Genomic DNA, 27,894 nt, shown 5'->3' with positions numbered 1-27,894 from the left:
TCCCCAGCCCTTCGATTTGACTCATGCATTCATGTGCATTAGCTCACGTAATCCCCATTTCAGAGGAGCCAGTGGAGCTGCAGAGAGACTAATCGACTCCACAAGTTGGCAGCTAGTAGACCACAGAGCCCAGTGCCTCAGCCTACCTTCCAGTCTCTTCTTGGTGCTTCAGTACTTCAGGTTGGTGGAACATTTGCTCAGAAGAGACACTCCCTCAATACACAGGACTAGACAGCTGAGAACCATCTTGTAGACCTGGTGCCATCTTTTAATTGAGAACCCATACACACACACACACACACACACACACATATTCATGTCACCAACTAACATTCACTGAGCATTGACTTTGTGCCAAGTCTATGCTAAGTGCTTTTCATGCTTTATTTCATTCAGTTCTCAGTATATTCTTTGCAAGGTTTACATGCTTATTCAAAAGTCATTCTTTAGAACATCCTTCAGAATCATGGCTATACATGGAAATCACCTGAGGAAATTTTAAAAAGCTCTGAATCCAAGGCTCTCCTTAAATCATCAGGACTTCTGATATGGGACCCCTCCATTAGTAGTTTCTAAAACCATGCAGTTTTTTGTTGTTGTTGTTTAATCTCTAAGTCATATCTGACTCTTCATGAGTCCATGGGCTGAGCCCACCAGGCTCCTCTGTCCATGTGATTCTCCAGGCAAGAATACTGGAGTGGGTTGCCATTTCCTTCTCTAGAGGATCTTCCCAACCCAGGGATGAAACCCACATCTCCTGCATTGCAGGTGAATTCTTTACCCCTGAGCCTGTGGGAAACCCAAAACCATGCAGGTATACATCTATAATATAGTACTCTAAGTCAATTATACTTCAACAAAAAAAGTAAAACCATGCAGGTGATTCCTATCTACTAGACAGAAATGCTTGCTTATCTTTGCAAATGTTGCATTAGAAAAACACATTAGTACCATTTTTTTGTAACCTTCTTTCCCTCTTTATTCTGTTTGTCCTGTTTTCCTAACCATCACCAGACTCTGGGACTCCATAGCTGTTTGAATTTCTGTATATTCATTCAGGAGAGATATTTTGAGTATTAGCTATGAATAATACCATTCCCCCAACTAGGCTATGGGGATGCTTAAGTGACACCAGAATCCTGACCTTGAAAGGCTACTGTCAGGAAGGATGTAGGACAATGAAATGCCCTTCAGATTCATCCCTGGTATTACAAATGGCAGGATTGCTTTTTTTTTTTTTTTTTAAGGCTAAGTAATTTTCTGGTGTTTGTGTGTGTGTGTGTGCATGTGTACACATTGTTTATACCCACACTGAGGAAACATTTCATTTTTAATCTTCATATATACACACACACACACACACACACACACACACACATATATTTTTTTTTTCTTTATCCATTCATCCTCGAGGGACATGTAGGTTTTTCCATATCTTGGCTATAATGTTGCAGTGAAATGGTGTGTGGATGTCTTTTCAAGATACTGATTTCGGTTCCTTTGGAGAGTTACCTGTGTGAGGTGATGGATGTGCTAATTGTCTTGATGATCATTCTGCAGTATATACCATATCATCATGATGGACACTTTAAACATACACAGTTATGGGTCAGTTATTCCTCAATAATATTGAAAACCAAAGGAAGACTTATGAGAAATTACAAGAGATCATCATGCATAAATGCCCAGATGGAGAAAGCCCTTGGGCTACTTGTAGGGAAAAGGGGGTGCAGGAATGCCCCTTCCAGGGGTTGATCTGCACCTGGTTCTTGTCTGGATTACAATCCTGTGCTTTCTCTGGGACTAATGGAACCTGGCAAAAAATGTGAGTGACAGTAGAAAGGGAGAGAGCAGCCTGCTGGTCGTTTTCAGCAACCTTTACACTTGAGCATCCCCATTGCCCCACCCCTGCCCTGTCCCCCGAGCCCTCAGTTACTGAATCTCCGCTTAGATCACAGGTGACTTTTTGCCCCAGCAGGTCAGATGTATTTGAATCAGAATGACATGGTTGATCCTGAATTGGTTACTGGAGCCTTGTGGAACCTGCCACAAGTAAGGGAATCTCAGCTCAAACAATTATCCAAGAGAAATGGCCCATCTCTGGGCCCCTGACGCTGCTCTTTACAGGCAAGCTTTGCTGACTAGACCCATATGTGTTCATTCAGGCTAGACTGTGTGCCCAGCGTGGTGGAGAGGCTCCTTATCATCTCTGTTCAAAGTGAAAATGTTAGTCTCTCAGTCATGTCCACCTCTTTTCGACCCCATGGACTATAGCCTGCCAGGCTCCTCTGTCCTCTGGATTTCTCCAGGCAAAAATACTGGAATGGGTTGCCATTTCCTTCTCCAGGCAATCTTCCTGACTGAGAGATCAAGCCTGGGTCTCCTGCATTGCAGGCAGATTCTTTACTGTGTGAGCCATCAGGGAAGCTTGTTCAAGGGAGGCAAGAAAAAAAGTTGAAAACATGGTTCTTGGTTCAAAAAATTTAAAAAACCCTAACATCAAGTTGGAGTAGCAGGCAAATACACTGAGGAAACATGTAGCTCTTAATCTTATTGAGAGTCGATTTAATATTGTCCTGAGGAATGCTTAACTGTTTACAGCAGGGGTTGGTTCGTGCCAGATTTACCTGCTTTTGTCTGTCTCAAGTGAGGAATGGTTTTCACATTTTTAATAATTTAGGGAAAAATCAAAAGACAAGCTATGTTTTGTGGCACATAAAAAAAATACATAAAATTCAAATTTCTGTGTCCAGTAATTAAGATTGAGTGATAACACAGCCACACCATTCATTTTTGTGTTGTCTGTGGCTGCTTTGGGGTTGAAATGGCAGGAGTTGGGCTGTTGCTGCAGAGACTTTTTGGCTCACAATGCCAAATATATATATAGAGAGAGAGAGAGAAAGAGAGACTGGCCCTTTAAGAAAAAGATGACCAGGGAAAGCTTGTAGCTTAGCAGAAAGAGCATAATTTGGGGAATTCAGGCTTGGATCAAGATGTTACCTCTGCCACTCAGTTTTCCACATCAGGAAAATGGGAATAGGAAGATGTCCTTAGTAGGCTATTGTGATGATTAAATAAGCCATTGTAAACATAGCACAGAATCCAATGATCTAGAACGTGTGTGTGTGCACGCGCGCGTGCGTGCGCACGCATGTGCACACGCGCCTGCTTTGTAGCTTCAGTCATGTCCAACAAAGAGTTGTAGCCTACCAGGCATGTCCATGGGATTCTCCAGGCATGAATAGTGAAGTGGATTGCCATGCCCTTCTCCAGGAGATCTTCCTGACCCAGGGATCGAACCAAGTCTCTTGTATTAGCAGGCAGGTGATAACTAGTGTAGATGCTCCATCAATATTGGTTATCTTCTCCTACCTTAATTGTTGTTCAGGTATGATTTCATTTCTAGGCACCGAAAGAAGGACAGAATTGCTTGAGATTTAGTCCTACACTTAAGTGGAGAGTTCAGTTCAGTTCAGTCACTCAGTCGTTTCCAATTCTTTGCGACCCCATGGACTGCAGCACACCACAGGCTTCCCTGTCCATCACCAACTCTCGGAGCTTGCTCAAACTCATGTCTATTGAGTTGGTGATGCCATCCAACCATCTTATCCTCTGTCGCCCCCTTCTCCTCCTGCCTTCAATCTTTCCCAGCATCAGGGTTTTTCCAGTGAGTCCGTTCTTTGCATCAGGTGGCCAAAGTATTGGAGTTTCAGCTTCAGCATCAGTCCTGCCAGTGAATATTCAGGACTAGAGAGAGATGTCCCCAAAGGTAAAGAGGAAAGGAATGGGACTCATGTATGTATGTGATCTGTTGAAATCTTCACTCCCCACCTATAAGGAAGAGACAGAGGGAAGGAAGAAAGACAGGAGTTATAGGTTGTGATTACTCCCTGAAGTAATGAACCAGGACTCTGTGGGTGAGGATATCAGGACAGACTTCTCTTGAGGGGATGGTGTTTGAGCTGAGACCTGAAGGGTGCACTGGAGCCGACCATGGGCCGATCTGGAAACAAGAGCACAACAGCCCTGATGGAAAGTATGCCCTTGCCTCGTTCTGGAACTGACTGCAGGGTGAGGGGCAGGAGAAGCTGGAGGTGAGGCTGGGAGTCACACAAGAGCCTCCTAGGCTGTGATGAGATGCTTTGGAGTGTGGATTTTATTCTCTAACACGGTGACAAAGAAGCCTCTAGCTGAGAACATCAGTGATCTTTTGTCCATTAGTAATTAGTAATAATGACTATTATAAAATCAATTCCCATTTATCATTACTCATTCAATGCTGATTTTACAGGACATGCCCCCACTTGCATCTCAGTAAGATGTTTATCAGTGTGCTTTGCTTTGCCCGCCATATCTGGTACTCTCTCCAAGTGTTCATACGATTGTAGGACATTGAGGGAGACATTCCCAATTCTGGGTCCCAGCTGTGACTTAAATGACTGGGGTGAAAAGCACTCCCAGTAGCCTTCACTTGCCCTTCAGTGTTTCTTAGCCAGATATTTGCATCATCTCCCCACCTCTGGCCTCCTGTGGCTCCTTCCAGCACTCAGATGAGATACTCCAGATGGCTCTGGACTGTGGAGCATGGCCATTCCAGCACCTTCTACTGCTTTATCTTACCATCCTCTTCCCCCGTTGCCTCCCTTCTTTGGAATTATCACCAAAAGGTATGTTAAAATCTTTGTATAACTGAAGTATAAGTATTGTATTTGAAGGACAGAGCCACAGAAGTAACTGCTCACAGAGTAGAATATCCCCAGAGAGAATCTTGCCTCTGGAGAAAAGAGCTGTATTTGCTGTCCCCATTTCACAGGTGAGAACAGGGACGTTAAGTGACTGTCCCAGCATCACACAACCAGGGAGCATCAGAGACCAGGTTCAGACCCAGGTCTGTCTGACTTCCAACCCTAGCTCTTTCCAAAACCCTCTGCTTTGGCCCAGAGTTAGCAAGTGGGCTAAGGAGAGGGCCTGAGGAACTTTATGATGCAAAGTTGTGACACCTTTCACTATGATTGGGAGATACTGACTTCTTGGTCTGATTTGTCCTGGCCATCCTTCCAGGACACGCTTACTATGCTCCACAGGGCTTCTCAGATCTCTGTCTTTAACCAGTTTATTTGCGTGTATCGAAACCCTCTTTACCATTAGCCATTCAGTAGATATTAACTGAACTTCTGTTGGGTAACTCTGGGCAGGTTCTCTATCTTATTTCTGAGCTCATTCATTTGTTTATCAGCTCAGTCGTAAGTGTTCTCTGTGTCTGTCTGCCGGGTCTGCCATAGGGATCTGTTCTCCCTGCCTCAGAGAACTCATCGTCTATAGGGGACCCCAAGAAGTAAGGTGAGTAGTGTAAGGGACTAGCTTATGGGCAGAGAGGTGTGTAGCCAGCTGTGCTGCAGGGTCCAGGAAGGCATTCAAAGAGAAAGCTGGGAAGGGCAAGAAGCAGAGAGAGAAGCGGGTAAAGGAAGACAAGAGGGAGAAGAGCTCAGAATTTCATGATTTTTTTTTCTTCCAGTATTATTGACATATAATTAACATACAGCCCTGTATAAGTTTAAGGCGTACAGCATAATTATTTGGCTTACATATGTCATGAAATGATCACCACAGTAAGTTCAGTGAACATCCATTGTCTCATATGGATACAAAATAGGAAGGAAAAAACAACATTTTCCTTGTGATGAGAATTCCTAGAATTTGTTTTGTTAACATTTAGTTTAATTTTATTTATTTTGTTCACATGTAACATATAGCAGTGTTAGTAGTACTTGTGTACTATATCACTAGTACTTACTCTTCTTATAACAGGAAGTTTGTACCTTCTGATCACCTTCATCCAGTTCACCCCCCCACACCTGCCACCTCTGTTAACCACAAATATGATCTCGTTTTCCATGAGGTTAGTTGGTTGGTTTTTAAAGTATAGTTCCATGATTTTAAAGAGATTCATCATTGTCTTGAAGAGACCAATTATAAGAGACCTGGGAGGGTTGAGGGTAGAAAGTAAGCATAGCTTAGGATAACTGCATGCCCTTAAAAGCAAACATCAGGAGGCCAGCAAATTCCTTTATCTTCTGATCCCCAGCCTCCCAATACAGAGTCCATCCATCTGGTATCCCCTTTGGTTACATCATTCCTGAGAATCTCCCTGAACAATTGCTGACTGGTTCAGCTCTCACCACATGCTTCCCCTCCCCCATTTAAGAGAAGCAGAAATTAGTTTCCAGGGTAAAAATCTCACCCTGCATTAAACAGCTCCTTAAAAGGATGAAGGACTTGGCTCCACCATCTCCCACCTCGCCTTCCTCCTTTCTGTGTTATTGAATGCTAGAAAAATTATCAAGGGAAGGACATTGATCACTCTTACCCAAAAGCTTGAACCAGGGATCATTTTGCACATTCTTTAAAATCATTGACACCACATGACACCACAACAAAGATGGGTTTATTATTAGTTCTTCCTTCTTTTTCCCCAGCACTCAATGCATGCCCTGCTAATCCAGTTTACAGGAAATCCTCTCCCAGGAACTGGACAGCCCATGGGTTTGCCACATCAGGCTGGCAGAGCGCACATAGTCCATTCATTAGTGAAGGTCCAGACCCCAAAGAGTGACCATGGCCTCCTCACCTACCAGAGTCACTTTCCAGTAAATTGGGGCCTTTATGTGCCCACAGGAATAACATTAATAGTCCTAGCTAACATTTATTGAGCACTTGTTATGAACGTGATATTTAAAATGGATTATTATCTTGTTTAACTTTCACAGCAACCCGGGAGGCAGGCACCCCTCGTTGTTGCTACAGTCAGTCAGTTCGCTCAGGGCCTTTGCACTTGTCGCTGATTCTGCCTGAGTTCTTGCCTTGTATCAGCATGGCATGCTCCCTCGCCTCCTGCAGTTCTTTGCTTGAATCATATCCCTTCTCATAGAAGCCTTTGCCAACCACCCATTGAAAATCTCAGTAGTTCCCCCACCTGAGTCCCCTTGGCTTTCCCTACTCTGTCATTATCATATGTCATCCTGTATGTTTAACCTACTTACCTGTTTAATGTCTGTTCTCTATTTGCCTGAAGCCTCCATGAGGATAAGTATTTCTATCTGAAGAATGGGTTCTGATATATCTGAGTCTCTCAGCAGGTATCCATTGAGTGAAAAAAATAAATGCAGTATCACCATAACCATTTTACAGGTTAGGTAGGAGAAGTTTACCTAACATTCAAAAAACTAAAATCATGGCATCTGGTCCCATTAGTTCATGGCAAATAGATGGGGAAACAATGGAAACAGTAACAGACTTTATTTTCTTGGGCTCCAAAATCACTACAGATGGTGACTACAGTCATGAAATTAAAAGAGACTTGCTCCTTGAAAGAAAAACTATGACAAACCTACACAGCATATTGAAAAACAGAGATATCGCTTTACCAACGAAGGTCAGCATAGTGAAAGCTATGGTTTTCCCAGTAGTCATGTGTGGATGTGACAGCTGGACTATAAGGAAAGCTGAGCACTGAAGAATTGATGCTTTTGAACTGTGGTGTTGGAGAAGACTCTCAAGAGTCCCTTGGACTGCAAGGAGATCCAACCAGTCCATCTGAAAGGAAATCAGTCCTGAATATTCATTGGAAGGACTGATGCTGCAGCTGAAACTCCAGTATTTTGGCCACCTAATGAAAAGAGCTGACTCATTAAAAAAGACCCTGATGCTGGGAAAGATTGAAAGCAGGAGGAGAAGGGGACGACAGAGGATGAGATGGTTGGATGGCATCACCGACTCAATAGACAAGAGTTTGAGCAAGCTCCAGGAGATGGTGATGGACAGGGAAGCCTGGCCTGCTGCAGTCCATGAAGTCGCAAGAGTCAGACACGACTGAGCAACTGATCAGCAACAACAAAGAGAAGTTTACAGACATTCACCCACAGGCCCCAGGTTCTATGGAGAACAAGTAATGGATCCAGAATTAACCTGCATCTCTGGCTTCTAAGTCTTTTTGACATTACAGAGCCAGCACTCAGCCAAATCCAAAGCCTTCTCTTGAACTGTGGTTTTGCTGGGAAACAAGGGGACAGAACTACCTGTTCACCGATTGAAATGTCCCATTGAAGTCAGCTTTGGTACAATAGGGATTTACCTTAATAGAAGAACCATCTCAACCCCTCCTCTGCTCTGGGCACTTGCTTATTGAGATCCAACTCCCTGGAGAGTATTCAGTTCCATTCAACATCAGTGCAGGTCATTATGCTTGAATGAGCAGACTGACTGTGTGCTGTAGATAGTGTCGGAAGCTGTGGATACAAAGTCAGTGAGATGCATGACTGCCTGTATGTATCTACACTCACTGTGCATTTTAAGGTCACACGTAGACTGGTCACTTAGTGCTTTTCTGCCTCTAGTTTCCTATACTAGTCACATCCTACTTCATGTTATGGGCTTCCCTGGTGGCTCACATGACAAAGAATCTGCCTACAATGTGGGAGACCCAGGTTCAATCCCTGGGTCAGGAAGAACCCCTGGAAAAGGGAATAGTTACCCACTCTGGTATTCTTGCCTGAAGAATTGCATGGACTGATGAGCCTGGTGGGCCACAGTCCACAGGGTTGCAAAGAGTTGGGCACGATTGAGCGACTAACACTTTCATTTTCATTTTATCTTATCAACAGTGGTATTAGAAAATGCATGGGCTTGGGAGCCAGAGGAAATGATGTATGAATCTGGGTTCTTCCTTATTATCCCCTTACTTACTGAGTATTTCTGGGAGGTTATAAGGAGGAGGGGTGATGCCTGGGGCCTGGTGGGCACCAAGCAGTGGTGTGCTGCCAGCTTTGTTAGCTGTCACTGCCATCATTTATTTTTGGTCAGCTTATGAGTGGTGGCTTTGGTGCCTACAAGAGAATAGGAACTTATTTTGAGTTTTTTAAATATCTGCCTGAGGTAATAACAATAGCTCTTATTTAATTGAGACTAGCCTTTGCATTGGGCTTCCTTGATGGCTCAGTGATAAACAATCCACCTGCCAATGCAGAAGACTAGGGTTCAATACCTGGGTTGGAAAGATCCCCTGGAGAAGGAAATGGCAACCCACTCCAGTATTCTTGCCTTGGGAAATCCTGTGGACAGAGGAGCCTAATGGGCTACAGTCCATGGGATCAAAAAACACTCGGACATGATTTAGCAGCTGAACAGCAACAAAGCCTTTGTATTAGTCACTGTGCTGAGTGGTCTCTTTTATCTTCTTTAATCCTTACCACAGTCCTATGCTTTTGGAGTCTATAGGTGAATAAGAGCTTAGTTTGGGTTTTAAAAAAATCTTCCCCAGGCGGTACCTGTGGCTCTTATTTAATTGAGACTACCCTTTGTATTGGGCTTCCATGGTGGCTTAGATGGCAAAGAATCTGCCTGCAATGCAGGAGACCTGGGTTCAATCCCGGGGTCAGTAAGATCCCCTGGAGAAGGAAATGGCAACCCACTCCAGTATTCTTGCCTGGAAAATCCAATGGACACAGGAGCCTGGTGAGCTACAGTCCATGGGATTGCAAAGGAGACCAACATGATTTAGCAACTAAACAACCACAAAGCCTTTGTATTAGTCACTATGCTAAGTGGTCTGTTTTATTTAAACCTTGCCACAGTCCTATGAGTCATTATTTATACCTATTTTACAGAGGAGTACATAGAGCAGTAATTTGGGCACATAGCCAAGGTCATAGAGCTGGTAAACGGGGAGCTGACATGTGGATGGATGCTGGGACCTTACTCTGATCTTTGTGTCAATTCCCCCAGGTGATCCAAATGTGGGACTTGAGAGGGGACTCTCTTCTTACGATCTTTCTCAAACTAGTCAGGGAAGCAACAAAAAGTACTGAAACTGGAGTCAGAAGACTTACACTCAAATCCTGATTCTGCCACTTGCGTAAGCATCCTGGCTTTAGGACATTGAGCTCACTTCTCTGAGTTTTGATTTCTCTATTTATGGCAAATTAAGAGATTGCCCTGGATGATGTCTGTGAGTCCTTCCTACTCGATGGACTTCTTTATTCAAACTGAGACAGGCTGAAGAATCTTTAATAACTACCTTAACTACAGTAGGTTTGAACTCAACAGAAATGCATACCTATGACACCAAAAGACATGTTCAAGAATATTATGTCAGCTTTCAAAATTGGAAACCACCCACATATCCATTAGCAAAGTAATGTATAACTAGGGTGAGATATATTCATAGCGTGGGTAACAATACAGCATTATTGGCCTTTGATTCATGCCTGTTTGTTCAGCATGCTGCAGGCCTGCAGAGCCAGTCAGCCACACTGCCACTGGGGTCAGGAAGACCTCAGTGGAAATACCAGCTCTGCCACTCATGAGCTGTATGACCTCTCTGAGCCTCAATTTCCTTATCCATAAAATAAGCATTGTTGTTGTTCTTTAGTCAGTAAGTCATGGCAAACTCTTTGCATGAGTTGTAGCCTGCCGGGCTCCTCTGTCCATGGGCTTTCCCAGGCAAGAATATTTGAGTTTCCATTTCCTTCTCCAGGGGATCTTCATGACCCAGGGATCGAACTCATGTCTCCTGCTTTGGCAGGCAGATTCTTTACCACTGAACCACCAAGGAAGCCCAGAATATGCATGATCATTCCAGTTTCCATGGGGGCAGTCCAGGGAATTAAATAAAATAACATACGTGTAATAGGAGCCCATCATCTTATCAGATTAATTCCAGTTCTTTTAATGAAAGGACTGTTTATGGAGTGGACAGAGAGCATTGATGTATCAGCAAGCAGGCTGAGGCCCCAGAGACCAGCAGAAGTGGTCACTGTTACCAGCTCTGGGCCAAGAGATACGTGTTAGTTTCCTGAGGCCACTGTCACTAAGGACCACGGACTGGGCGGCTTAGCAGAATTTATTTTCTTACGGTTCTGGAGGCTGAAAGTCCAAGATCAAGGGTTGGTTCTTTCTGAGGCCTCCAGCCTTTACTCACAAGATGGCTGTCTTCTCCTGGTGTGTTCACATGGTCCCCTCTCTGCCTGTCTGTCCAGATGTCCTCCTCTCATAAGGATAACTGTTCCTTCTGAATTAGGGCCCGCATTCATGACTTTAACACTTCTTTGAAGACCCTCCCTCCGAATATAGTCACATCCTGAGGTCCTGGGTGGGGGTTAGGACTCCAGCATATGAATTAGGGGGAGGACATAGTTCAGCCCATAACAGGATGCGAAGGAGGTGATGCTGTCAGACACCAGTTGAGACTTTGAGCTGTGAAGGGTAGCTGCCTGGCAGAAGCTGCAGGGGATGGGAGACAGGCCCTGCTGGAAGCACTGCCCAGACCCAAGAGTGTGCCAAGAGGACCGCCCCCTCCTGCCTCCCTCCCTCTGGTCCATTGCAGTGTTTCCAGTGGGAAACCAGCCACCAGGGATCCCAAGCGATTCTGTCTGAAGGCCATGAGCTCTACGTTCTTCACCAGCTGTTCTTTCAGCGCCTACTTTTCCTTCAAGTGTGTGAGCAAGTTAGCAATGAAGATACGTAGGGTGCCCTTCCGTGTGGGTTGACTTTGTTTAAGTTGGAAGTTGCAGAAATTCTCCTTGCCCTTCTGCTGTCCATTAGCGCCGTGTTCAGTCAGGCTCTAGTGCACATTCGGCTGGTCCACACGTTTGGCCTCCCAAGCCGTATCGCCCTTGGTGAGCAAATGAGACATCATCTTGTGCAGCAAAGCATCTAGCCAGACTGGTAGGGAGATGCAGGCTCATTATTTGTTAAAAATTAAAATCTGCATGCCGACAAGCCAGGCAGCAGATCTGACTTCTCTTCACAGAGTAGTTATTTTTCTGTTCCTGATAGAAAGTCTGTGGGCCTTAGGACCCCTAGGCAGGCTCGGCACTGTCCTTGGCTTTTGCACCCACTCCTGACTTTTCTAAGCATCATAACATGTCCCGTTTTGCTCAGTGGTCATTTTAAGATCAAAATCTTGGACACTCTGTATTTTTCCCCTATACAAATCCAAAAAACACTTTCTTCAAACTGAAAGAGATGGGCTGAAGTCTTTAATAACTACCTTAAGTACAGTAGGTTTGCACTCAACAGAAATGCATACCTGTGACACCCAGAGACACATTCCAGAATGTTATATCAGCTTTCAGAACTGAAAACAAGCTACATGTCTGTCAGCAATGTAGTGGAGAAGCAGGGTGAGATATGTTCATAGTGTAGGTAACAATGCAGCGTTAAGTGAACAGACTACAATGACGTGCAGTAACATGAATGGGTTTCACAGATTTAATATTGAGCCAAAAGGCCAGGCATAAAAGGAGTCCATACTGTATGATTCAATTTATGTATAATTCAGAACCTGATGAGGTATCCCAGGTGGCACAGTTGGTAAAGAATCCACTTGTCAATGCAGGAGACACAAGAAACACAGGCTCAATCCCTGCGTCCAGAAGATCCCCTGGAACAGGAAATGGCAACCCCCTCCCCCCACCCCCCACCCCCCGCCCCAGTATTCCTGGCCTAAAAATTCCGAAGACAGAGGAGTCTGGAGGGAGCTCAGTCCATGGGGTTGCAGAGAGTTGGACATGACTGAGCATGCACTGCTAGCTGGCGGAACCTGATGAAACTGAACTATGGTGTGAGAATTCAGGATCACAGCAGGGCGGTGTGTATGTATGTGACTTTGAGCCCACAGTAAGAGAGATTCTGGTCTGTCTGTGATGTTCTGTTTCTTAGTCCAAGTTCCAGTTAAAACAGTAATTTCACTTTGTGAAAATTCATCACACTATGTACTTAAGATCTATATACTTTTATGAGTGTATATATTAATAATACTTCAATATAAGTTCACTATAAAAGGAGTGGTTAAAAGGTATTTGCCAACCACACCATCCCCATGGAAAAGAAATGCAAAAAAGCAAAATGGCTATCTGGGAAGCCTTACAAATAGCTGTGAAAAGAAGAGAAGCCAAAAGCAAAGGAGAAAAGGAAAGATATAAGCATCTGAATGCAGAGTTCCAAAGAATAGCAAGAAGAGACAAGAAAGCCTTCCTCAGCGACCAGTGCAAAGAAATAGAGGAAAACAACAGAATGGGAAAGACTAGAGATCTCTTCAAGAAAATTAGAGATACCAAGGGAACATTTCATGCAAAGATGGGCTCGATACAGGACAGAAATGGTATGGACCTAACAGAAGCAGAAGATATTAAGAAGAGGTGGCAAAAATGCACAGAAGAACTGTACAAAAAAGATCTTCACAACCCAGATAATTACGATGATGTGATCACTGACAGGACATCCTGGAATGTGAAGTCAAGTGGGCCTTAGAAAGCATCACTACGAACAAAGCTAGTGGAGGTGATGGAATTCCAGTTGAGCTGTTTCAAATCCTGAAAGATGATGCTGTGAAAGTGCTGCACTCAATATGCCAGCAAATTTGGAAAACTCAGCAGTGGCCACAGGACTGGAAAAGGTCAGTTTTCATTCCAATCCCAAAGAAAGGCAATGCCAAAGAATGCTCAAACTACCGCACAATTGCACTCATCTCACACGCTAGTAAAGTAATGCTCAAAATTCTCCAAGCCAGGCTTCAGCAATATGTGAACCGTGAACTTCCTGATGTTCAAGCTGGTTTTAGAAAAGGCAGAGGAACCAGAGACCAAATTGCCAACATCCACTGGATCATAGAAAAAGCAAAAGAGTTCCAGAAAAACATCTATTTCAGCTTTATTGACTATGCCAAAGCCTTTGACTGTGTGGATCACAATAAACTGTGGAAAATTCTGAAAGAGATGGGAATGACCAACCTAGATAGTATATTCAAAAGCGGAGACATTACTTTGCCAACAGAGGTCCATCTAGTCAAGGCTATGGTTTTTCCAGTAGTCATGTATGGATGTGAGAGTTGGACTGTGAAGAAGGCTGAGCACCGAAGAATTGATGCTTTTGAACTGTGGTGTTGGAGAAGACTCTTGAAAGTCCTTTGGACTGCAAGGAGATCCAACCAGTCCATTCTGAAGGAGATCAGCCCTGGGATTTCTTTGGAAGGAATGATGCTAAAACTGAAACTCCAGTACTTTGGCCACCTCATGCGAAGAGTTGACTCATTGGAAAAGACTCTGATGCTGGGAGAGATTGGGGGCAGGAGGAGAAGGGGACGACAGAGGATGAGATGGCTGGATGATATCACTGACTCAATGGACATGAGTCCGAGTGAACTCTGGGAGTTGGTGATGGACAGGGAGGCCTCTCGTGCTGCAATTCATGGAGTCACGAAGAGTCGGACACACTGAGCGACTGAACTGAACTGAACTGAAACCCTTTATGTTCTTCCTCCTATCACAGCTCTGTTCAGTGAGAAGAAGAGATTATGGTAACATTGTATGCTCTTAAAGGACCACTCCCTATGATGTGAGATCTGAACTCACCTCTTTTTGAACCAACCTTGCTTGCCCAAAACACACCTTTCTTATTTCAGTGCCCCAAACACCTCCAGGCTCTTGAGAGCCGGGACTGCTGTGTTGTTCATCTTTGTATACCTAGTGCCTAGCATGTAAAAGTCACTTGATAGACATTTATTGAATGAACGAATAAGTAAGTGAGTGAGTGAATTACCACCAGCCTTTTATAAGATTGAGCTGCTTTTTATACTTCATCCATTCACACTTTCAGAAACCCCAGCAAAGTCAGGGAACGCTTCAGGAGAAAGGATTTCTATATTCTCTCTCTCTGATAAAGAATTTTTGAAAAGGAAAACACTTAAAAGCAAAAAGCAGAACCTTTTAATTTATATGATCAAAAGTAAGTCCTAGGTAAAATCAGCAGGGGATTTTAAATTAAGCGAATTTTAATAAATTCACTTTCCATTGGGTCATCATGCATAAGAAGAGAACTCTAGTGCTTCAAAGCAGAAGAGAGGAAAGTCAGAATTATGTGGGACATTGTCATAAACATTTCTAGGATGAGAGCCGGCATCTTCCCCAGAGGCTCCTGCGTAGACAACCACTCCATCTCCACTTAAAGTTTTGTTTCTTTGATAAAGCCAGCAAAGCTACAGGAAGGGCTAAAGGAAGGACCAAGGGATAGACTTCCATTTTCATATATCAGCCCTTGAAGTGCAGGCAGAAAGTTGAGAAAATGCAGACAGAAGCCAGAGAGGACTCAGGCAAAGGGAAAAAGCAATATTCTACCAGTTTCCTGGGGGAGAGATCCTGGTAAATAAATCTAGAAAGTGTCAGATGCAGTAACCACCTTTGAGATTCACCAGGCACATTGATAAAACCACCACAGTTTAACTGTATTTAACCCCCTATCTCCTAAACTTATTTAACATAGCAGACCCTGCTTCCCATAACATCTGTTAGCATCCTGCAGCAAGCCATGGAACATACTGTGGGAAACACTGCCTCTGGGAATAAAAGGTTTAATCTGAAATTTGTTCTCCACTGGTCGAAGGCATCAAGTAGCCACTTTGTACCTCAGTTTCTTCTGATTTAAGTAAGCACGTGATTGGAATTGACCTTTAGTCTGTCCCAGCCATATTCTTTAGCTTGGCTGAAGCTTGAAAGCAGACTGCATGGATGGAAAGAAAGAAAACAGAGGCAAAACCTCATTTTTTACTTTTTTTTAAAAAAAGTATTTATTTAACTGTGCCAGGTCTTAGTTGTAGCACAAAGGATCTTTGATCTTCGTTGCAGCATGCATTCTCAGTTGTTAAGTCATGGCCAACCCTTTTCGGTCCTATGGACTATAGTCTGCCAGGCTCCTGTGTCCTTGAGATTTCCCAGATGAGAGTACTGGAGTCGGTTGCCATTTCGTCCTTCAGGGGGTCTTCCCAACCCAGGGATAGAACCTGTGTCTCTTGCATCTCCTACATTACAGGAAGATTCTTTAGCACTGAGTCACGGTGACCTTTTTAGCTGTGGTATGCAATCTTTAGCTGTGGCATGTGGGATCCAGTTCCCTGGCTAAGGATCAAACCCAGACTCCTTGGAGCATGGAGTCTTAACCAGTGAAAAACACCAGGAAAGTCCCAGAACCTCCTCTTAAACAGCAGATTTTCTTTAATACGAGCTTGAGGTCTTCCCTTTGCTGGAAGGGTTTTAAGGGATTCTCCTGGCCTGCAGGAGGTGGTACAGCACAGGCTAAGAGGTTAGTTGTGGACTCAGATACAGAAAGAAGAGAATTTCTGTGCCATGCGGGAGGGGAATTGACATGTTAGCTATAGAACAGCACACTGTTTTAAATTATTCTTGGCTGAAACCCCTGGTCCCTTACACAGGTTCAGACTCCACCTACATGAGCAGCCTCAGTCACACAGGGCTCCCTGTCTCTCCTGTCTTTGTATGCTTGGTTTCTTCCAGGTTCTGACACAAGCAATCTGATTTTGGCCTGTGGTCTTCACAGAATCCTCCAAACATTCCCTAACTGTTGCTCTAGGAGCTCCCTGGCTTGTTTTGGCTTCAGGTCACAGATTCAGCGAAGTCTCGCCATATTTACTATGGTCATGTACACAGACGCACACTACCACAGGTGATCTAGTGTAGCTCAAAAGGCCACAGGGCTAAGAGTGAGAAGAATTTGGTCACCTACCAGCTAGACAAGAGCCTTAGTTTCTTCGTCTCAAAAATGGAAATAATTCCATGAACCTAGCTGGCCCATCATAAGAGTTGGAGGTTATCTAGGTCATGCACCTTGTCTTTCGGATACAGCAGTTGCTTAATAAATGGCAGGTGACACTCATCAGCTTGTCACCATTTTTATTCTGCTTCCCTCTTGCAGTTGCAGTGGTTAAAAAAAAAAATCAGTATCTGGCTCATTTTTTTTTTTAAAGCGTTATATTCTGTCTCTGCATTCACATCCAGCCTCCTCTCCCTGCCATATTGGCTATCAAGCTGTTACTACATATTCAGTTTGGGAAAAAGAAACATTGTCCTCTGATCCAGAGATGAAACGCCCCACCACTGGACCAGATGTTCACAGGAGAAGCCTTTGATTTTTCATTTATTTATTCATTTATTTATTTAGTGTTAGTCTCTTAAGCTCCCAGCACAGCAGCAGAAGGTAAGGCTGTGCAAGCCCCACGCATACCAGCCAGCTCCATTGGGAGGGCTTTTCAAATTCCAGGCATGCTGCCTCCGTGCAGAGCTCTGGCCTCCGGGGCCAAGGGCTCGCTCTTCGCTCCCAGACCCCAACGGCAAGAATAGAAATGGCAGATCACGTAGCAGCAAATGCCAGGCAAAGGCCAGAGTCAAGCTTTTTGGCACCTCTGTCCCCCTGACAGCAGGAAGCAGTGTCAGTCTCTGTCCTGGGGCCCATATTCCAAAGCCAAAGCTGTGTTGTTTCAGCTTGAAAGGGTCCAATTGCAGAAGGAGCCATTTTCATCATTTTTAACTAGGGTTCACTGAAAAAGCTTCCTCCCACATTGTGTGTGTACCCATTAATTTGTGTTAATTCGAGTGGGAATCAAGCCAGTTCAATGAGTGATAATTAGGTACCTTAATGAAGAAATGTATAGTTTCTGTAACTGTTATTTACAAGCTTTTATGTACCACTTCATATTTCCAGAGGCCTTCACAATCATTCATCAGGGCAACTCTCAGTACCGTAGGAGTGATGTCAATAAGTACTGAGAGTTGTGGTTCCCTTGGAAATGTTGTTTTTCAGCTCTTGTATAATCTAGGTACAAATTCCCCACCTTTGACAAGACAGAAAGATTATCTTACAAGTACATACCCATGTGATTATATTTAACAGCTTAACAGGCTCCTTAGCTGCTTGAGGACACAATTATATACATGATTGTAAATACTTGGAGTGTATTTTCTTTTTCTTAAATCATTAATTTTTGTCTTTTTTTTTTTTTTTTTTACTGTGCTGGATCTTCACTGCTGAGCAGACTTTTCTCTAGTTGTGGCCAGTGGGATCTACTCTCTAGCTGCGATATGTGAGCTCATTGTTGATATGGCTTCTGTTGAGGCTCTAGGGTGCGCGGGCTTCTGTAGTTGTGGCTTCCGGGCTCCGGAGCACAGGCTGTAGTGGTGCACAGGCTTAGTTGCCCTGCGGCATGTGGGATCTTTCCTGATCAGGAATCCAACTCGTGTCTCCTGCATTGGCAGGTGGATTCTTTACCACTGAGCCATCACGAAGCTCTGGAGTGTATTTTCTTTCCTTCAATCTTCTTTTTTTTTCATTTTCTGTGGGTTGTATGCCTTGGCAGCTGCTTGCAATATCCCGAAGGGAGATCCTAGTCACAAAAGTGCTTAAGTGATGAGCCCCTAAGCTGTTGCTGTTCAGTAGCTCAGTCGAGTCCGACTCTTTGTGACCCTGTGGACTGCAGCACACCAGGCTTCCATGTCCTGCACCATCTTCTGGAGTTTGCTCAAACTCATGTCCATTGAGTCAGCGATGCCATCCAACCATCTCATCCTCTGTCATCCTATTCTCCTCCTGCCTTCAATCTTTCCCAGCATCAGAGTCTTTTCCAATGAGTCAGTCCTTCGCATTAGGTGGCCAAAGTATTGGAGCTTCAACTTCAGCATCAGTCCTTCCAATGAATATTCAGGACTGATTTCTTTTAGGATTGACTGGTTTGACCTCCTTGTAGTCCAAGGGACTCTCAAGAGTCTTAAGCTACCTATTGACAGAAGACTAAGAAGCAATATGGACCTGGCAATATCTCACAGTTTTTAAGTGTCCAGTTCATTGTACCTGCACAAGGGGATTTTTAGAAAGACCAAATAATTTAGGTTCATAAATGAGTGCGTATAGACATTTATTATCAATATTTCTCAAGTCAGCAGTATTGAGAACAGTTTCTACTGTACTCAGTAACTTTTTTAATGTCATGGAATCTTTATTTCAAGGTAGAAAATCATAAATCATGGCTTATACCAGACACTTTTAAAGTTTTAGAGCTTCAGTGTCAGTCCTTCCCATGAATATTCAGAGTAAATTTCCTGTAGGATTGACTGGTTTGATCTCCTTGTCCAGGAGACTCTCGAGAATCTTCTCCAGCACCACAGTTTAAAGCATCATTTGGTGCTCAGCCTTGCAGCCTTCTTTATGGCCCAACTCGCATATCTGTACATGACTACTGGAAAATCCATAGCTTTGACTATACGGACTTTTGTCACCAACGTGATACCTCTGCTTTTTTAATACTCTATCTAGGTTTGTCATAGCTTTTCTTCCAAAGAGCAATGTCTTTTAATTTCATTGCTGCAGGCACCATCCACAGTGATTTTGGAGCCCAAGAAAATAAAATATGTCACTGTTTCCACTTTTTCCGATCTATTTGCCATGAAGTAATGGGACTGGATGCCATGATCTTATTTTTTTGAATATTGAGTTTTAAGCCAGCTTTTTCACCCTCCTTTTTAACCCTCATCAAGAAGCACTTTAGTTCCTCTTTGCTTTCTGCCATTAGGGTGGTATCATTCACATATCTGAGGTTGTTTATATTTCTCCTGGCAATCTTGATTCCCACTTGTGATTCATCCAGCCCAACATTTCACATAATGTACTCTGCATATAAGTTAAGTAAGCAGGGTGACAATATACAGTCTTGATGTACTCCTTTCCCAATTTAGAACCAGTCAGTTGTTCCATGTCTGGGTTCTAACTGTTGCTTCTTGACCTTCATACAGATTTTCAGGAGGCAGGACAGGTGGTCTGGTATTCCCATCTCTTTAAGAATTTTCCACAGTTTGTTGTGATCCACACAGTCAAAGGCTTTAGCATAGTCAATGGAGCTGAAGTAGGTCGTTTTCTGAAATTCTCTTGCTTTATCTGTGATCCAGCGGATGTTGGCAATTTGATCTCTGGCTCCTCTGTCTTTTCTAACCCAACTTGTACATCTGGAAGTTCTCAGTTCACATACTGCTGAAGCCTAGCTTGAAGGATTTTGAGCATTACCTTGCTAGCATATGAAATGAACACAGTTGTATGGGAATTTGAACATTCTTTGGCATTTCCCTTATTTGGGATTGGAGTAAAAACTGACCTTTCACAGCCCTGTGGCCACTGCTGAGTTTTCCAAATTTGCTGGCATATTGAGTGCAGCACTTTCACAGCATCATCTTTTGAGGTTTGAAATAGCTCAGCTGGAATTCCATCACCTCCTCTAGCTTTTTTCATAGTAATGTTTCCTAAGGCCCATTTGACTTCACATTCTAGGATGTCTGGCTCTAGGTGAGTGACCACATCATCATGGTTATCCAGGTCATTAAGACTTTCTTGTATACTTTTCCTATGTATTCTTGCCACTTTTTCTAAATCTCTTCTGTTAGATCCATATGATTTCTGTCCTTTATTGTGCTGATCTTTGCATGAAATCTTCCCTTGGTTCTCCAATTTTCCTGAAGAGATCTCTAATCTTTCCCAATCTGTTGTTTTCCTCTGTTTCTTTGCATTGTTTACTTATGAAGGCTTTCTTCTCTCTCCTTGCTGTTTTCTGGAACTCTGCAGCATTCTGTTGGGTATATCTTTCCCTTTCTCCTTTGCCTTTCCCTTCTCTCCTTTTCTCAGCTATTTGTAAGACCTCCTCAGACAACCACTTAGCCTTCTTGGCATTTTTTGCAATGCTCATGGTTAAAAATTTACCAGCCTACCACTGGGGGCACGCGGCAGTTTTCTGAGTTTGCAAAGGCAAGTAGCCCTGGTGGCTCAATGGTAAAGAATCAGCCTACAATGCAGAAGACATGGGAGTTCAATCCCTGGGTCAGGAAGGTCCCCTGGTGAAGGAAATGGCAACCCACTCCAGCCTGGAAAATCCCATGGACGGAGGAGCCTGACAGGCTACAGTCCATGGGGTTGAAAAAGAGTTGGACACAACTTAGCAACTAAACTACAACAACCCAGGTAGAAACCAAAAGTCAGAAAATGAACAAGTCTTGGTCTGAGTCACAGAACTCCAGAGAGACATTGCTGGGCCTCTGGTCTATGTGGTGTCGCTGAAGAAGCTCTGGCTTTGGAGTCAGGCAGATCTGACTTTGGATCTCATAGAACTGCTCTTACACAGTAAACTGTTTAAGTGTCTGACCCAGCGTCTACCCCACTCAGCCTCCCCACCTGCAAAATAAGGATGACAATATCTAGCTTATCCATGTGCCAAAAAAACCTAACAAAGCACCAGGGAGATGTGCAATAGGTATGATTTGCCCTTTTGACTTACAAGTTCAGATCTGTGTGTATTACCCCATTCTTGCCATAACCATATATATGTTTTTTTTTTTTTATTTCAACTCTACCCAATGGACAAAACACCTTTCACAAAATAGTAAATATACTTTTTTCTCCAAATATGTTCCACTGGAATAAGTTTTTTAAAAAAGTCTCAGTGCTGACATTCATGTGTGATTTGGGGAATCAGTTTCTTTCCAACAGTCTTAGAAATGTATGTACTAGGTATCAAGTAAGATCATTTTTCAGCTGCCCGGAGTTTTCTCCACCGACTGTTCTGCTGAGCTAAGCTTCCTGAGGAGGATTGATTTGGGAGCCCATGGGTGCCACGGCTCCATCCACCAAATTAACTGCAGTAGCCTGCAGGGTGTCCTTCTCGCTGTTGTGTTCTGTGCCGTGTGCGTTCTCTGCATATGCTCACCAACCAGTTAGTAGACACTCGCTCCTAAGCTATTCAGCTAAGCCAAGAATGTACTTTTCTTTTTAGACTTTTACTAATTTATTTTTACCCGAATAATACATTTAATTGTTTTTAACATTTTTAAAAATACAAAGGTGTATAAAATGACAATTGCCGTTCCTGTGTGGTAGAGTGTGCTCTGTTCAACTCTTTGCAAACCCATGAACTGTAGCCCACCAGGCTCCTCTGTCCATGGGATTTCCCCTGGACAAGAATACTGAAGTGGGTTGCCATTTCCTTCTCCAGGGGATCTTTCTGACCCAGGGATCAAACCCGCATCTCCTGCACTGGCAGGTAGATTCTTTACCACTGAGCTACCAGGAAATCCCTTCCCTTCCTATACAATCACCCCATTCACTCACGACTCTCCCATAAACCGCCCCCAACACTAAAAAGAGGGTAGAGAGGAGGAGGAAGCAACCTCTGACAATTAGTTTCTTATGAACTTGAAGGCTCCTGGGGCCCCATCTTGAACACCCAGCGTCAGCACAGCCTTCACCTTAGTTTCTGCCTGTGTCTAATGCATTGGGCCAAAGAAAGCTATTAAAACCAGCAATACTGCAATGAGCTCATATGGCTTGTCAGGAGGTATAAAGCAAATTGGCAAAGACATACCCATAATAAAGTTGGAGAGGATCTGCTTTGTTTCTGTAAAGATAAATGACACAGGTTGTACAAACACCATCTATCAGCTAACCCTCGGTAGGTTGTCATTTATCTGGGGAAAAACAGGAGAGAATCTGTGTTTACAGGGTATGTACCATGTGTCAGGTGTACAGTGCTAGGCTCTTTTTTTCTTTTTTCTGGTGGTAAAATATACAAAACATAAAAATGCCATTTTAACCGTCTTTAAGTGTACAGTTCAATGGCATTAGGTACATTCACAATGTTATACGACCATCACCACCATCCATCTCCAGGGAGTGCTAGGCTCCTTTGCCCATCTCACTTGTTCCCTGCAGCAGCTTCTGAAATCTGTGTTAATATTCTCCATACAGTGAGGATATTTCAGAGAGACTATTTAACGTCTCATACCAAGTACCTGGCAGAGCCTGGGGTGAACCCAGGCGTGTTCGTCTCCAAAACACATGGTCAGGCGTGCCTGGCTCACTCTCTTATCTGTGGTTTTTTTCCTCTGTTTCATCCTATACTGTTGTCCAGGGGTGATCCTGCTGCTTCTAGATAAGCTGCGGAAGATGAAGTGGGAGCAGATGTGGAGGCTGACTGCAGAGAGGGAGCTGATGGGCATGCTCTCTACGTCCTTAGCCGATCAGGTGAGTCACCAGCCTAAAAGGTATGGTTATTCCCAAGCCCCCGGTGTGCTGCTTCTCAAACTTGCATGGGGCTGGGTCTACATTATTTTTCCAGCTCTTGCATGACTTCATACTTGGATAAATCTGCTTCATTCTTGCCAGCCGAAGACCACAGCCCTCTCCTTAGTTCATTCCCCCTGTTCATCCGTTTTCATCACACTTTTTCCTGCACACTGTGCGTGCCAGGAACTATGTTCAGAAACAGGATTACAGGGATAAACGAAGGACAGAATCCTTGGCCTCAGAAAGTCCATAGTTTATTGATGTAGACTCTCAAGTAAGTGATAGTTTGGTGTGTTAAGAGGAGGTCACGGTCTTCACCTCAATGCAGAATGCACAGTGCCTGCCCCCTGAGATTCTGAAATGCAAGGCATATTTCCCGGACAAGATTTCATTTGTCTTTTTGGCAAATAGAATCAAACTTTTAAAGCCACGCCTTTTGCTTAGCTCCTGTACTGTGACCCCCATCCTCAAGGGGAATGGATTTAAATAGAAGGGACAAACCTCCTTGGCTGGTGAAATCAGCTTTTAATCCAGGCAGTCTGAAAAAGTCCATGAACTCCAGCAAGCAACTAACATAAATTCCTAAAACCCCCATTTCTCATTTCTGCTGAGCCTTTGACTTTGAATCTACTAGGGTCACACATCTTGATTCTGAGATCCCCATGTTATATGTGGCCATCTCAAAATGTAAAGATATCTCTGAGTTCGTTGCGTGTTATTCTTTCCTGTTCAACCAAAAAGCAAGCCCACTCTCCTTGTTTTTGCTCATCATTCAGCTGCCTGATTCATTGAATTCTTACAGAGTTTTCTAGTATGAAGGAAAACAAGAAACTCTGTAGGGTTACTTTACTATTTTTTTTTTTTAGCATTGTTATTATTCAGTATTTCCCAAGCAGCCAGAAACTAATTTCCTTTTTCATACAGGAGATATGGTATAATGGATGAGTTAAAAATTACCCAGGTAGCTGTTTTAAACCTGAGGGGAAAATTGTCCTCCATCATCATATTTCAAGTCGGGTCACAGTGACTTGAGTGTGTCCCCAAAAGCTAGCAATTGCATGTCCATGTCCAGAGAAGATAGTTTATTCAGCCATCTCCTTCTGTGAAGGCCCATAATTCACCTTCCGGCTCCACTTGTCAGCAGCTAGTTAATAAGCATGGCCTGGTGGTGCAGGAGCTTGAAGAAGAGCTGGAAAGAGGGAAAGCCCCATAGAAAAGTCAGAGTTGAATTTGGAGATGGGGAGCACAGATACAGGCACCCTGGCCCATAGGAATCCCAGGCACATCCATCATCAAGTCTGCCCAGAGCCCCAGGAAATGCGGCTGAAGCAGGATGTATCATTTGTCTCAGCCCCTGAATCAGCAGAGCAACTTGTCATCACACAGTTTCCTCTCCAGGAGGCTCAGGATGGATGACATGGGGTTCCTCTGTGAGGTAAGAAGCGGGCCAGAAAAGCGGCTTCATTTATTATATACCAGCTCGAGTGGAAAAGATGCTCTGTGTCTGCCCCCATGTCCCTTTGCTGGAAGGGGATCACTGAGACCAGCAAGACCCGTGAACATCAAGTCAGCATGGGGCATTCCCCCTAGTGTAGGGGGATCTATCCAAACAGGATTGCTTGGTTTCTAGAGATAAAAGGCACGGGAAATGCCCAGCAGGGCAAGCCAGCCTGTGCTTCAAGCAGGAGGCTCATGAGAGATTGCACAGGAGATGTCATGCCTCGAGAGCCAGCATCACAAGCTGAGCCCATTTGACTGACAGTTGTCTCTGGCTTTTATCCCCCAGGACATTTTCAATGCTGTCATCAAACAAAACCCCTTCCTCGTGTATCAGCTGCCCTGCTTCTGGAATGTGCAGCTGTCAGACCACACCCGCTCCGAGCAGTGCTACAGAGACGTGTCTGACCTAAAGGTAGGATAAGGAAAGCCCCGGTGGGCATCAGCTCACCCCCCGGGTAAAGTGAGGTGCCCAGCAGTGGCAGAGGGAACCCAGATGGGGCATGAGTGGCTCGGAGCCTGTGTGCAGTGTGGGGAAAGAGAGAAGGGTGCAGGAGAGCAGAATGAATGTGCTTTTCTTCTTTGTTTGGTTCCCCACCCGTCTTGTTTGGGCTTTCTGGAAAGCATAAGGCCTCCCAGCACAAGAACCAGCTTGTGTGGTTATGTTTCCTGCCACCTGCTGCTGGCTGTTTGGGTTCATGTCAGCTCCCCAAATCCAATCATTTAATTCAAACAAAGCATTTAGGGAGGGTCTACTCTGTAGATGTTATACAGCCAGATGCTGTAGATATGGATATGAACAATTTATTTTCTACTTTCAAATCAGTCTTGGCAGAGAGGAACAGAGAAACAAGTAAAGAAATAAATGTTAAAAAAAAAAACTGACAGATGCTATGATAGCTATCCATGAGGTGAGCTGTTGAATAGTTATATGGATAGCTAGGGCTTCCCTGGTAGCTCAGATGGTAAAGAGTCTGCCGGCAATGCAGGAGACCCAGGTTCGATCCCAGAGTCAGGAAGATCCCCTGAAGAAGGGTCTTGGAGAAGGAAATGACAACCACTACAGTATTCTTGCCTGGGAAATCCCATGGGCAGAGGGACCTGGTGGGCTATACCCCATGGGGTTGCAAAGAGTCGGTCATGATTGAGCAACTAACACACATATATGGATAGCTATTTATGATAGCATAAATTTCTCATTCAACCCCAGGGAGAAGGGACAGTGACAGAAAAGCCTTCACTGTAGTGTCTCCAAACACACCCGGTAGGGCCTAGCATTAGATAAAGAAGAAGGGATGTATCAATTACCTACTGCCATAGATAATGCTGCATAACAAGCTGTTCTAATAACGGCTTAAATCGTTGATTTAATCATCAATTAAATCATTAATTGTAGACAATTTAGTTGATCAGTCTAAAAGTTGGCTGGATGATTGTCTGATAGTGGCTTAGCCAAATGTCTGTGGTCAGCTTCAGACCAGGAGTCTGGCGGCTAGCGCAACTTGCTTCTCCTCTAGTATCTACTGTGTCCCATCACCTGGCCAGTCTAGCTTGTTCCCACAGCAAAGCAGAGGTAGAAAAGGAAGCCCTTGGGTACATAAGGAAAACTGAATCCTTTTTGCTGGCATCCTATGTACCAAAGGAACTGTGGGACTGAGCCTGGAGTTAAGTGGTGTGTCAGAATTCCTTGCTGTGGAACATATACACAATGGAGTATTACTCGGCCATTAAGAATACATTTGAATCAGTTCTAATGAGGTGGATGAAACTGGAGCCTTTTATACAAAGTGAAGTAAGCCAGAAAGAAAAACACCAATACAGTATACTAACGCATATATATGGAATTTAGAAAGATGGTAACGATAACCCTGTATGCGAGACAGCAAAAGAGACCCAGATGTATAGAACAGTCTTTTGGACTCTGTGGGAGAGGGCAAGGGTGGGATGATTTGGAAGAATGGCATTGAAACATGTATAATATCATATGTGAAACAAATCACCAGTCCAGGTTTGATGCAGGATACAGGATGCTCGGGGCTGGTGCACTGGGATGACCCAGAAGGATGGTATGGGGATGGAGGTGGGAGGGGGCTTCAGGATGGGGAACACGTGTACACCCGTGGCGGATTCATGCTGATGTATGGCAAAACCAATACAATATTATAAAGTAATTAGCCTCTAATTAAAATAAATACATTTATATATTAAAAAAAAGAATTCCTTACCTATCGTTGTGAAAGAATGAAAGAGTGAAGAGCTGACTTCAGCTATTAAATGACTGCTTAACGATTTAACCTAGGCCTGTCTGACACCAAGCGTGTTTGCCCTCTGGCTATAACAAAAAGGAACAAGATACGTGTATCCATAGAGAGTTTATTTCATTAAAAATTATACCCATTGCCCAGGTAACAATGTGATAACAATAATTGCAAGTTATCAAAAGGAAAAGGGGACCAAACCTTACTTTTCTAATAAGTCAGCCTTTTCTTACTGACTTTTGGGCCGTGTCTACATTTTGTGTGTGGTCCATGTCTACATCGTGTGCATGTTATGTCTTATTTATGGTCACAATATACATGGAATTTTATACTTTTCCATTACATCGCCATAACTGATACTTTAGTTGTTTCCAAATTTTTGCAAATATAAATATGTTAAAATCAACAGCTCAAAGTTCACACCTTCTCAGGAGTAAGATCACAGAGTCAAAAAGAACGAACTGTTTTTTTAAACGCAGTTGAAGTTCATTGCAAAATATTTAAAACAGAAGTACTTACATTATTCATTCTTTCAATCGGCATTTATGTAATTCGTTCAATAGGCCATGTACTTCATAGACATAAGGAAAACAGATGAAATGCACATTTTCTAAGAAAATCATGAACAAAAAGTTCAAAGGGGAGGAAAGTAAAAACAGCCTTATAAAGAACACTTAAATATGCTGCATAAAATTTTTTTAATGTTTTGAAGGCATAGTTGATCAGTTCATATGGTAAATGAAGTAAGCAGAGTCCAGAAAACAATGATAACGTGTAACTCCAGACTGATAAAAAGCAGCTACATGTGCTACTTGCTGGGTATTTGCTGATTCTTGGTGGCTGGGAGCCTGGTGTCAAGGTAGATAACTGTATAATTATTTGTTCAAACAAGGGAATGCTATCGTGAGTTGCATGGAATAATAGTTGTCTTTCACCATCTCCCAGAGTTTGCTGAAACTTATGTCCATTGAGTCGATGATGTCATCCAACCATCTCATCCTCTGTTGCCCCTTCTTCCTTGCCCTCAATCTCTCCCAGCATCAGGGTCTTTTCTAATGAGTCGGCTCTTTGCATCACGTGGCCAAAGTATTGGAGCTTTAGCTTCAGCATCAGTCCTTCCAGTGAATATTCAGAACTGATTTCCTTTAGGATTGACTGGTTTGATCTCCTGGCTGGAGATCCCTTGGACTCTCAAAAGTCT

The 27,894-nt window shown here is 43.6% G+C and overlaps 1 protein-coding gene across 2 annotated transcripts in view; it reads left to right on the top strand.

Annotated features, from left to right (window-relative positions):
• Positions 1-27,894, top strand: part of LARGE1 (LARGE xylosyl- and glucuronyltransferase 1) — a 613,949-nt gene that overhangs the window by 500,805 nt on the left and 85,250 nt on the right. For both annotated transcript variants that reach the window (XM_061417244.1, XM_061417245.1), the window contains exons 8-9: positions 22,784-22,896; positions 24,725-24,850. In XM_061417244.1, coding sequence (XP_061273228.1) covers positions 22,784-22,896; positions 24,725-24,850 — 239 coding nt within the window. The remainder of the gene's footprint in view (positions 1-22,783; positions 22,897-24,724; positions 24,851-27,894) is intronic.

The sequence above is a fragment of the Bos javanicus genome, chromosome 5 (assembly GCF_032452875.1).
Source record: "Bos javanicus breed banteng chromosome 5, ARS-OSU_banteng_1.0, whole genome shotgun sequence".
Classification (NCBI taxonomy): domain Eukaryota; kingdom Metazoa; phylum Chordata; class Mammalia; order Artiodactyla; family Bovidae; genus Bos; species Bos javanicus.
The sequence above is the reverse complement of the archived record's forward strand: the minus strand, read 5'-3'. Positions and strand labels throughout refer to the sequence as shown.